This window comes from Anomaloglossus baeobatrachus, chromosome 3 (genome assembly GCF_048569485.1).
Source record: "Anomaloglossus baeobatrachus isolate aAnoBae1 chromosome 3, aAnoBae1.hap1, whole genome shotgun sequence".
NCBI lineage: Eukaryota > Metazoa > Chordata > Amphibia > Anura > Aromobatidae > Anomaloglossus > Anomaloglossus baeobatrachus.
This window is the reverse complement of record NC_134355.1, coordinates 512,238,982-512,252,565: the sequence shown is the minus strand read 5'-3', so window position 1 is coordinate 512,252,565 and position 13,584 is coordinate 512,238,982. Positions and strand designations below refer to the sequence as shown.

At 41.0% G+C, this 13,584-nt stretch overlaps 1 protein-coding gene across 3 annotated transcripts in view; it reads right to left on the bottom strand.

The window, feature by feature from the left end:
• The window catches only part of PLCH1 (phospholipase C eta 1), a 232,913-nt gene that overhangs the window by 105,022 nt on the left and 114,307 nt on the right, over positions 1-13,584 (bottom strand). For all 3 annotated transcript variants that reach the window (XM_075340717.1, XM_075340716.1, XM_075340718.1), the window contains exon 5: positions 6,722-6,892. In XM_075340717.1, coding sequence (XP_075196832.1) covers positions 6,722-6,892 — 171 coding nt within the window. The remainder of the gene's footprint in view (positions 1-6,721; positions 6,893-13,584) is intronic.

Genomic DNA, 13,584 nt, shown 5'->3' with positions numbered 1-13,584 from the left:
GCATTATAGTACAGTAGGAATACATTTGTAAATTTTACACTTTTTATTTGTTGCATGCCATTCATAGGCAGTGCTGGCTCCCCCCTCTCTATAGTAATCTAAGGCTTGCCTGCATTGAATACGGACAAGCAGGTGAGCTGGTGTTTATTCGCTCTATCCTTATATGTGTATTTATACATACTCAGTCCTTCACTCATCTCTATTCAATAAGATAAGCTTGCATGCTCAGCAAAGCTGAGCTTACATGGTTATGGAGGACTTAGGTAGCATTGCTAGCCTACAGCTAGTACATACAGTATGTATGAGCAAGACAACAGACAGCTGTTTGGCAGGGATAGAACAAATTCTTTTTTGTTCTTCAGAAAATAAAACTTTTCCTGTTTAAAGTAACTTTCTTAGAGTTACCTTTGATATCTTGATTACATGCTACAATCAAATACATTATAGTGATTGGGAGACAAAAAAAAAATCTCGCAAAGATATCCATCAGACCAATGGGCCATTTACACAGACCAATTTAAAGTGATTTACTCGGGCAGAAATAGGTCAAAATCTGTACATGTAAGGGTGACATACTGTATGAATCTCCACTTACATAAAATTATAGAAATCAGTGAGAGAGACTGAACACAGCAGGGGATCTGCACAGTTTATTAAAAATCTCATGGCTTCCCCGTCACCACGCACACGCGGTTTCACAATACTGTCAACCTCAAAGGGCCGGGGCATGTGATACCTGAGCTGCTGCTCTATTATTCAATTATGTCTGTTTATGAAAGGAACAATTTCTATTAGTGATGAGCGAACGCTATTATGCTCATGTGCGCCATACCCATGACAAGCAGTTGGATGCTCGGATGGACGCGACTTGAGTACCTGAGTATAATGGAAGTCAAATGGGGAAGTTAAGAGTTTTTCAGGACAATTTCCAGAAAAATGCTCGACTTCCCCATTAGACTTCTATTATTCTCAGGTACTCGAGTTGTACCCAACTGCTCATTACAGGTACGAGGTAGTGTTCACTCATTACTAAAGTCTATACAAAACGTATTTTACGGACCAAATAATATGTAATTTTATTATATGAAGGTGCATGGTAATTTGATACAGGTATTCATTATTGCACTTACATCTTTTTTTGTTTGCACCAAATTCACCTTTCCATTTGTACCTTTTTGAGGACTATTTGATATGTGTTCATTTTTTTCTTGGATTCCTTATGCAGTTACTTTTTTTTTTTTGCTTTTGGGGCAGATTTGATGCAACTGCTTTCTAATAGTGTTGAAATGTTGGGATTCTGCTCTTACAGGGGATTTTCTAGTCTAAAATGATAAGCCTACATTTATTCTATGTGGCTGGAGACTTCTGAATCCTCTCAGTGCACACATTGTACGCTGTGAGAGTTTGCAGGTTTCTGAACCGGGAATGGCGGTCACGTGATTGCAATATGCATGTTCCCGGCCATAACCTGACTGATGGGCACAGCTTCGCTCAATAGAAATTTATTGGGCAAGGCTGCACCCACTGGGCGGCAGCGCCTACTAGTCAGACGCAGCTACTCTATCAACTTGTATGGAGTGAGGCCCCACCCACTAGTCGGGTTCTGGCCGGTAACATGCATATCACACAATTGTGGTCATGTAACTACCGTTTCCGGCTCAGAAACCAGCAAATTCTCTCAGAGCAGTGTGTGCGCTGGGAGGATTCATACGTCTGCAGTCACGTAGAGTGACATATAGAGGGTACTGCAGACTAATCATTTTAGTCCGGACAATCCCCTTAGGAAACGTGCGTTTTTTCAAGCTCCCAATAGAAGCCTATAGAGAAAAAAATGCATAGTCCATCAGTATCTTTGAACTCACTTTGGGACGGAGTTTTGTTTTTTTTAATCACTTACATTTTGGTTAAACTGTTAAATGCAGCAAATTTCCTGCACATAAAAACATGTTACTTATACTACATAGGAACAAAGTCATTGTCCTCCAGATAGCGTAAAAAGAGGGGGAAAAAAGCGCTCACCACCCTTGTATATTGGAAAGCTCAGACAATGCTGCCAGTGGGTGCCATATCCTGCTGGTGAACCATCAGATAGAAAAAAAATGTTTAGCAATCCATAAGAACAGGTAAATCAAATCCATTGGGGGAAAAAAACCAAAGGGTGTGTGATAAGCCAGAAACGCGTTGTTTCATGGAATTCCAAATAAACAAAAACAAATTATCCAATGGTTGTGCCAACCTCTCTTCAGACTTCATAAACCTTTACTTGTTCCTACGTCGCAGGAGAATGCAAAGTAGCCGCCATATTCTTTGGGCCAAAGTGTCTAGCTGGTGATCGAAACCAACTGGCCACATAACGAGATCTCCATAGATTTGGTTTTACACACTTTGCTTCATTTGCAAGCAATAACCTAAAAGTGCTTTGGACAAATTATTTTTATGATGGGTAAAATGTTAATTTTTAATACTCTGCAGAGAATCCTCTGTAGGCAATGACTGGTGATATGCATGGCTTCCAACTTCAGGTAAAGGCTGGATTTCATCCTCTGTGATGCTTTGCCAGGCCTTTACTGCATCTGACTCCCATTGTTTCTTGTTTGTTGATCTTTCTGCCTTAAGCATGTGAAATACATGCTCGATGGGGTTGAGATCTGGTGACTTACTCAGCCATTGCAGATTATTTCACTTTTTTGCCGTAAAAACTCCTGGATTTCTATTGCAGTACATTTGGCATAAGTTCCATCTATACTGTGACATGCCGTCCAATCAACCTTGCTGCATTTGGTTGAATTTGAGCAGAAAGTATAGCCCTGTACACTTCAGAATTCATCCGTCTGCTTCTGTCTTCAGTCACATCATCAATAAACGCTAGTGACCCATGGTCATTGGAAGCCATGCATGCCCATGGCTTTGGATCATTACCCATTCAAAACCTTCTCCATACTTTCTTCTTCACTTCTGGTACAGGTTGATCTTAGTTTCATCTGTTCATAAAATGCTTTTCCAGAACTGGGCTGGCTCCTTTGCATGTTTTTTTAACCAAAATCTAATCTGACCTTTATATTTTGAAGGCTAGTTAATGGTTTGCACCTTGTGGTGAACCCTCTGTATTTCAGCTCATGAAGTCTTCTCTTTATGATAGACTTAGATACTGAAACACCCACTTCCTGGAAAATGATCTTCAATTGGGTGGACGTTGTGAAGAGGTTTTTCTTCACCATGGAAAGGATTCTGCGATCATCCACCACTGATGTCTTCCATGGACAACCACTCCTCTTTGACTTCCCAAGCTCACTAGGGCAATCTTTGGTTTTTTGTATAATGTACCAAACTAATAATTTGGCCACTCCTATCATATCTGCTATCTCGCTGATGGATTTCTTTTCTTTTTTTTTTTTTCAGCGTGATGGTTTCTTTTCCATTGAGAAATCCTTTTACAATATATTGTACGTTAATAAACACAGCTTCCAAATGCAAATGTCACACCTGGAATCAGCTCCAGACCTTGCACCTGTTTAACTGATAATTAACAAGTGAATGGCCCATGCAGTCCATTAAAGAGATTTTGTGATCATTGTCCAATTACTTTTAGTTCCTCAAATTAAAGCTCAGAGTCTGCACTTTACGCCTACATTGATTATATAACTGTATCTTGAATATGTTTTCGTAAACAGCTAAAAAGCCAAAACTTGTGTCACTGTCTAAGTATTTCTGCATCTAACACTCAATCTAATGCTCTGTCTCTATCTCTATCTGTTTCTTTAATAATGCAATACACTGGCTGGTAAAGCTATTCAATGATTTAAGCATATTGTAGCAGAGTGTCTGTGATAAAATCTCCACTACGACCTGATTTTTTTTTTCTAGCACATTGCTGGATGTCAATTCATAGACAGATGGTGCACTGACCGAGTCATACATCTGAACTAGAGGAGATGACTGGAATTTAAACTCCGGCTTATTATTACAAAAAAATACAAACTAAAAAAATCCCTGTGAATTACACAACATTTGTTCATGGATTACCGAAGAAGCGAGACCATTTGTAAATAAGTGGTTTGGTTGCCTTTCAAGTGCTTACGTAATGTACTGTCTCATGTAATGCTATGATTCTGTGATGCAGAATATATATGCCGCAGTGAATGTTAATCTGCCTCATTGCTCAGCATTCATTTCCTATTCTGATACTTATCTATTGTTAACTTCTGTCAAAGCATTCTCTCAACATTTGCTACAGAAGGACAGTCAGGAGGCCAATAAAACATTAGATCATTGATTATTCACTTCCAAATTTGGCAGGGAGGGATGACTTCTTTTAAAGGAACCTGTCAGGTCCTCTTACCAAGTTTTTAAACCATCATGTCTGAGATTCTTTCTCCTTCAAAAAGTTTGCCTCTTATAGAAGTTTTTCCTTAAAGGGAATCTATTAGCAGATTTTTGCTACCTAATCTGAGAGCAGCATGATGTAGGCAAGGAGGTTCTGAATCCTTTGATGTATCACTTAGATTACTTGCTGCAGCCATTCTCACACAGTCAGAATGTTTAGACTTAAGGGGGCTTTACACGCAACAACATCGCTAACGAGATGTTGTTGGGGTCACGGAATTCGTGCTGCACATCCAGCCTCGTTAGCGACGTCGTTGCGTGTGAAACATACGAACGACCGCTAACGATCAAAATTACTCACCTAATCGTTGATCGTTGACACGTCGTTCTAATCCCAAATATCGTTGCTGTTGCAGGACGCAGGTTGTTCGTTGTTCCTGAGGCAGCACACATCGCTACGTGTGACACCCCAGGAACGAGGAACAACACCGTACCTGCGTCCTCCGGCAACGAGGTGGGCGTCACTTTCTTTCGGCTGCTCTCCGCCCCTCCGCTTCTATTGGACGGCTGCCGTGTGACGTCGCTGTGACGCTGCACAAACCGCCCCCTTAGAAAGGAGGTGGTTCGCCGGCCACAGCATTGTCGCTGGGCAAGTAAGTACATGTGAGGGGTCCTAGCGATGTTGTGCGCCACGGGCAGCGATTTGCCCGTGACACACAACCGACGGGGACCTTTGCTTTCACCAGCGGCATCGCTAGCGATGTCGCTCCATGTAAAGCAGCCTTTAGCCATGTAGCAGACTCCAGAGGGCTGTCCCACCCACACCAGGCTCCCAATAGAGATTGCGCAATGACTGTGAGATGTCACAGCAGCGGGTGTGTTGGACTGCCTGTGCAGGTAAGTTTCTAGTCCTGTAATAATAAGGGTACTGCTGCTTAAACAAACATCAAATAAACAAAAGATGGAACTGTGACAAAAAAGGCATGCCTGAACTCTGCTAACCCTTGCAGCATTCTGGCTTCAGCTTACATAGCAAAAACCTGCCGACAGATTCCCATTAACTGTGCGTTACTCACACTCCCTGTGTGCAGCGCTGACTCTCCACCACTGCTCCTGGTGTCTGTGATTGATTCCAGTACTGATGATAATTCAGGTCGGCTCCTCTGCACGACCACTCAGAGCCGCTGGACTCACTCTTACGAAATGTCTGCCGCACTGTCAATATAACATCAGAGCTGCATAGAATTACAGACACTGGAGCAGGAGTAGCAACTCCGCACTGGACCTGGGCAGGGTAAGTAAAGAACCATTGTTTGTTAACTACTTATGGAGCCTGTGGTCAAAACTTTTTTTTTAAAGAGAGGACAACCCCTATAAAATAATGTAATTTTATTGTTTCATACTAAATGTATATTTGTGCAAAATCAAGTTGTACAGTGCCACTTATCATTTACACATTAAACAAGACCAGTACAGTGGGGCGTTTACAAAGCAGATCCGCCATAGTTGCTACAATCGCGGCATTCTGGGCATAACTGATGGACATTCTCCATACTGCCCGTGTTTTCTTCACAGCCCTGTGAATCTGTAGCACGTGTGAGACCGATATTCTGCCTAGGCATGCACAGATGTTTCTGGCACATTTACAATGCAACCATGAAACTGCAGACATTTGTGCATTTGCAGACAGGAAAAGCATCACACACGAGAATCACAAGACTGAGGAGAAGACGCAGGCAGTGCAGAGAACGTCAATCATGCCCAGGGGGCAATGACTGCGGCAACTGAGGTTGGACTAGTTTATGCGAGTGGAGTTCCCGACTGACTAGCCTTGCTTATTTTGTATACGGAGTCTTGCTATATATGATTCATTTTGCACATATAGTGACATTTATTTAAAACATCTAAAACAATATTTTAATGCACAAACATGAATGGCTTGATTTGCATGCATATATTCACTAAGTGCTCTAATAACTACAAGCAAGCAATTAACCAGAGGAGACATATCGCACACTCTTGTGCGCCTCAGACATTTGCATTTGCAAAACCAGAGACGTCCTGACATTCATGGAAAGTATAACATATAGAGATATAGGGTTAGACTTTCTATGAGGGGCAGGACTTCTCTGATTTTAGACTATTTACCATCCTCGGGCACCATTGCTAGTGGATTGCTGATTGCTTTGTAACTCTATATCATGACGATTGCAGCCATGTCATATTTCTCCTCTCACTAATGCAGAGCACACGGTCTCTTTCAGACACCTATGAACTGCGGCCAGATGTCCCAATTCAACCATATTTCTCATCATCATTGATTCATTACACGTCACACATCAATTGATTGTGATAAACCTAGAATTATCTAAAAAATCCATACAGCTTATTTTTATACCTTTTGTTCCACTTTAAGAAATTGGGCAAGGTCATCCACTGTTAAATGATCTTTCTTATCACTGTAACTTAGGAGCAGCAGGTACAGATCTCTCCGCAATGACATCATCTTGTAGAACACCGAGAACTCCTCAAAGGTTAATGTGCCCTGATTCTCATCCGTGTCTGCCTCCTGAAAAACAAAGGTTTCTCCTCGTAAACATGAAATCTGCTCAAAATCACACTGTGCTTATCAACTGTCAGATTGATCAATGTTTCATCATAATTACCGTATTTCTTAACCTAATCCATCATCACCAACAAGTGAAAGCTCGCGGCGACCGTGGATTATAAATGTGCGATGGGTTGGTGTATGGAGTACTATAAACAAAGAAGAGTAGGAGCACCATGGCCTGCTTCAATGACTTCTCCACTGAAATTCCATGAATCAAGAGCCAGTGATATAATATTGTTAACCAATCATAATGGTTCATTTATGAGGGTAGATTTCTGACAATAAATGATGTTTGACTGCACAAAAATCGTTCAGCACTCGTTTAAAGGTCCATTCGCAAGGGCCCCCTACAAACTGCGTGAAGATGGAACAATACCTAATCTGATCATTAAGTCCTCATACAGTATGCAAACTGTTGGCAGCACATCTCTTGATTACACAGAGCGATGTGCTCCAGAGAATTATTTTTAGGCTTGCATAAACAATACAATTAGTTGACAAAAAGTTTTTTTCTTGATCGTCGGCTGATGGGCAGTATGTTTACACAAGCCAATAATTGGGAACAAGAGATATTAGAAAAGCTTGTTGTCCCACTATCAGTTCATATAAACGATCCTTAAAGAGAGGTCATCAATAATAAAAACCATTTAAAGAGAAGCTAATGTGTGATTAAACCCTATTACAGGTTCTGTTTATTACGGATTTCTGGGGATTGTATTAATTGCACTTAAAAGGAGTTGTCTGGGAGTTTTACATTGATGCTCTATCCTTAGGATAAGTCATTGATGTCTGATCGATGGATGGGCAACAACCGGCACTTCCACTGATCAACTACTCCCAGTGCCAGCGATTTCTAAATGTATTAAGTTATGGATCTCCACCAATGGTGTTCTGGCTGTGGCCAGTTACTGCACAATTGCTCTTTAACTTGGTACATAAGATATGTCTGGTGTGACACTGAAGAAAGCGGATTGCTTGAATGCTATATTTTGGGTCCTAACCGATCAGATAATGATTACCTATCCTAGGGCTAGGTCATCAATATAAAAGTCATGTACAACCGCTTTAAAACTGTGGAGTGTATATTTTACATGTAATCATAGTAATAACAATTATTTCTATTTTTATGGGGGTAATCTGCAGGTGACATTCTGTTCAGCACACTCACTGCACAAACGCATTGCAAAACAAATTGTAAACCTCTGCCTGCACTACTCCATCGACTTGAAACAAGAGGCTGCAGAGAGGATAAAACTTCATTTTCTCTGTGTAGCAGCTTCTATAGTACATGGGCTAAACTGGACATAAGCACTATTTACCTGAGACTGCCCCTATATCTTTACGTAAATAACATTTCTGGATGTGACTGGTTCCCTTCTAAATATAGTAAAATGGAAAATTAGAAAAGCACAGTACTGAGGTAAGATATCAGACGGGGATGATATTGTAGTGGAGATTTAGGCAATGGCTTGAAGATGAAAAAATATATGCAAAAAACAATTTTGTGACCTTTCCTTCTATGCATACATAAATGAGACTTTTGAACAATACCTAGCATTTAGGCCAGTTTTACATGTCCCTCTTCCACATACTGGGCTGAGACCACAATAACCGGTATCTGTGTATCCTGACTTGGTGTAACTGCCTCCTAGGCATATAAGAGGTCATTTGGGCACAGCTATCCGAGCATAATCTATGTTTTATGGATGTGTGAGACCAGCCATATCACAACTCCTGAAAGTGTGTAATTTGTAGGTTGTGGGCTTCAATAGATAATATCCAACAAGACCCCCAACTGTTGCAGATGTTTTTTAGCTATAGAGGCCAATTGATCAAAGATGCTATGTTACAAAAGTGGCGTAAAAGGTTTGAAAAAAAAATCTATTTTACGCAGCGCAAAGTTGCGTAAAATAATTGCGACTTTTAGCATTTTCGCCACTTGGGATCATCCCTGTCTAATTGAGAGGAGCTGAGAGGGAACTATGACAGAGATGCGGTTTCCCCCCCCCTATCCAAATCCATCAACTCACCATGGTGCATACTACTTACTAGAGGCACCAAAATTATTATTTGGCTTGTCCTACACCACTCTTGACTAATCAACCCCATAGACTTTTTTCATGAGCCAAAGGGACCTTTTGTGCCCAATAGGCACCAAGCCCTGGGCGCGATTGCAACTCCTGCACCTATTAAAGGTCAACCACCTCTGATATATGCCTCACATAGCTTGTGTATCCTAGATTACTAGATGTAGAAAATCAATTCAAATTCACTGCTTCCTGTGCACTGAAATAAGACATCTTTGACTTTTTCTGATATTATTTTATCGCATCTCATAGACTTACACGAGCAACTCATATAACCAATTATTTAATTGCAGACAATTTCTAAGAAATCTAAAGCAGAGAAGCTTCCAAGGGAAGGGCAGGATTGAAAGAAACTTCTGACCCCATGTTAGAAGATGTCCGGATTATTGCATACACTTCAAATCAAACAACATTTTTTTAAGGTCATTTTTGTTTTTTAAAGTCAAAAGTACCAATAAACTATTTGAAAAATTACATATCCAGAAAAAAACTGTAAAATGAGAGCAGTTTTGATATGTGCCAATAAGACATGTCTTGTGGCTGCTATAGACTCTCCTTAGAGACTCAATTGTGGCACTTGTGTCATCATTGTGTATGCTTCAAGCATCTGCCTAAGAGGATTTACTGGGGATTTGCCAAACATTCGACAGTGATTTTCTAATATATGTTTCTTTTTATTTCAGTCTTGAGGACAGGACAGCCGTCAGACTGCATTCCAGAAATGTAGTTTAACTGGAGTAATCTGTCTCACTGTCATTACGTTAAAGGTCAAGGGAACCTATTGGCTTGGTTGTGTTGCCCGGTCTGAGGACAGAAAATAGTGACAAGCTGCTTTCAGCTGTCATTTACTGGAAGTAGCCTTTTAAGAAGTACATCTTATTGTTTTTGGTGTATGGTCAGCAAAACGTTCAATGACAAGCTGTCCTGGGCCACCAGCCGCTGATTGTCTCTAATAGAGAGAATGCTGCCAATCGGAGTCTGAAGGGTGGGGTCCAACATATCAGGAATACATCAGACTCCCACCCTCAAAGTAGACTTTTCTACTGGTCACACAATGCAAATATACAGATGTAAGTAACCAAAAGCTTCTGCCTTCAAATCTGTAACTACTTTATGTTGCTATAAGGTAAGGCAGTAAAACCAATCTAACAGAATCCTTTTAATCCAAACTTAAAAGGGAACCCATCATCTCCAAAAAAAGCTATGTACCTGCAGATATAGTGGCAACCTGCAGGTAAACAGAGCCTCGGCTTGTACAGTCGAACACAGATTCAGCAGATAATCAACTACCTGTTTAGATTGCATGATTATTGTGAAACTAGCATCCCCAGGAACACTCATTCACAAAAATGGTGCAGTGTAAATGAACCTTAATCACTTAAGGACCAAGCGATTTTTCATTTTTGCTTTTTCCTCCCCTTATTCCAAGAGCCTTAACCTTATACTTTTTCTAACAAGATATTATGTGAAGGCTTATTATGGCCATCTTGTTGCTATTTTTATATTTAGTGTAGGGACCTACAAGCATAAGGTCCCGTGACGAGGGTTGTAGGCTTCTGTTTTATGGCCATAAATACCAACTAAAACCTCAATTTTTTTGTACAGGATACAGCAAGGCCCCTTTCTGTTGGGCCTTGCATTTTAGAGTTTCTGTTCGTGCATGATACACAGGTGGGGTACGACTTGGCAGCCCGCCTGATCTAATAGTATGGGCGTCACCTAATAGGCTGCGGGTTTGTGACTGTGTTATCTGCATGTGTGAACAGCGCTCTATGCAAGCCATCAGTGTGCAGTTTTATCATCTAGCAATCGCCCCCTCCATTCCATGCAGGTGTGTGTGTGATTTGCTCCTCCTGCACCTGTGATGCCTCCATTTAGTGGGGGTTTAGCTGTATCCTCGTAGAGTATTAGTTTTTGGCCTGGGCGATGTACACACTGCAGCCCATCTTTGCTGTAAGTAATACTTAATTTTTGGAGGATATTTATTCCTCTTCTTGTTGCTATTTTTAACATCAAAAACTTATCAAAAGTTCAATGATGGAACAAATCCTTAGAGGCAGATGATGGTCAATTATCACAGCCATCATCTGCTGGAAAAACGTTTCAGCTTGCGAGCCTGCATCAAAGGCGGAGAGCCGACATTTGACTTATCCTGTACGTCATATGTCATTAAGGGGTTAACTTAATCAAACTAAAAGTAAAAGAAATTTCCATCTGTGAATCAAGGTACCTGTGGGCTCGTCTTTAGGTTTTAAAAATATTTATTGAATTTTATGTTTTAGGCCTGTTTCACACGTCAGTGAAAAACACAGACTTTTTCACAGACGTGTTAAAAACGCATACGTACCTCTGTGTGCGGTGATTCACACGTGGGTTGTCCATGTGCAATCTGTGATACGTGATCCATCATCCGTGATTGCACATGGCGATAAACTCACCTGTCCCCACACCTGCCGTCCGTGGTGCTGAACTCTTCGGCTCTACTGTGTATCCGGCCGCCGCTGCAGCTACTTCGGGGTTGTGCATAAATGCATATGCATGACCATAACGAGCCGGCTCGGAAGCAGCAGTCAGCTGAGGCTGGAGACAGCTTTGCTTGAGAAGATAAGTATAAAATGCTTTTTATTTCAATGTCCATGTTTTTCTGGTATGTGTTTCAAGGATCACACCATAATATGGTCCTTGGGACATCACTGATGCCAGAAAAAAAAAACGGACATGACTCCGTGCGGAGCACACGGACACGCGTGTACACCGCACGGAGACATGGTCAGTGAAAAATCACTGATGTGTGTGCAGACCCATTGATATTAATGGGTCTGCGTATGTCCGTGATTCTGGTACGTATAAAACTGTCACATACGTACTAGAATCACTAACGTGTGAAAAAAAATAAAATAAAAGTCAAATATATTTCTTCAATATGTAAACAGGTCATATAATAATGAACATTTAAAGAAAACAAGACAGAACATACAAATGAAAGAATGTAAAGAGAAGGAAGGGGGAGGGAAGGAGGTTAGAGGGTAACATGAGGGGCAAAAAGACAATGGATAAGTAAGGATGAAGATATTATGTATTATAAACTAAAAGAAAGACCGGTATTTGGTATATACGGATAATATGAATTATCCACAGTGTACATTTTTCTGGATCTAGGACGAGTGTCATTTAAGACACTAGTGAGAGGTTAATTGGTCATAAAATTATATATTTAAAATTGAATTCTGGGTATGGGATGTGTAATTTTTTTCCAAGAAAAAACAATTGTCTGTTTTCTTACTAAGAAGAGGAGATTGTACTGAAGCTCTGTGAGTGGATGATTTGTCAGGTAACAGAGATTCCCAGTAGAGATGGATGAAACCACAGATGTTTGGTTTCGGAGGGTCCAGAAGGACTTTAAAAAAAATCCGCCGCACCCCATATAAGTTTTTGGGGAATCGAACATTGTGATGTAAAATGGTGCAAGAAAGGGTTTGGGGGATTAGAGCAGGACAGGTATGCTTCTGAGTTTCCCGTGCGGCTGTAATACTACTATGCTGCTCATTAACCCTCATACATATTCACTACTTTTCTCGCCCGCCGTCAGTCCTGACTTCTGTAATTGGTTGCAGTCAGAGAACACCCCCACCATGTGTGACAGTGTCTGTGATTGTTTGGAATCACACTTGCTGTCGGCGTCCCTATAGTGAAGTGAAAATAAATAAATTGGCATAGGTTTCCCCCATATTATGATACCCAGTGCAGATAAAGCATACGGTTAAAGGCTGCAGTCCCCAGCCATGTGCTTATCTTGGCTTGTATCAAAATTAGAAAACCCTATGCAGCTATTTTAAAAATTATTTAAATAAATAGTTAAAAAAAAAATGTTTATGTGGTCCTACCAAATTTGATACCCATTTATGATAAAGCTAAAAGCTGGGGCCTGGTATTCTCAGGCTGGGGAGGCCCATAGTTATTTGGCCCCCTCAAAATAACAGCCTGCAGCCACCCAGACTTGTCACATCCATTAGTTGTGACAATTCTGGCACTTTACCCAACTAATCCCAATTGTCACTTGGTGGTTGCAGCCTGTAGCTACATGCTTTATATCGTTAAATCTCATAAAATGGGGGAGACCCTACGCCAATTTATTTATTTTTACACCACTATAGGGACGCAGACATGTGTGATTCCAACGAATCACAGACACTGTCACACAGAGTGGGGGCGTGGCCTGACTAAAACCAATCACAGATGTCAGGACTGACTGTGGATGAGGGAAGCAGTGAATATGTATGAGGGTTAATGAGCAGGCCTGGAAGTAGAGATACAGTTGCGTGGGAGACTCTGTAAGTATAACGCTGTTTTATTTCTTATTTTCTTTATTTTTCCTTAATTTTTTTTTTCCCTTATCCAGGTGGACGAATCCACAGTAACAGTAACACGGAGTTCCCTGAGAGCTCTTCTGGGGTCCAGAATGGATACTAGGTATCCGGTATGGACCCCAAACTTTGCAGTTCTGGTTTGCCCATCACTACTTCCCAGCTGTGAGCATGTGTTTTAAGGAGACCTCTAGCAGTG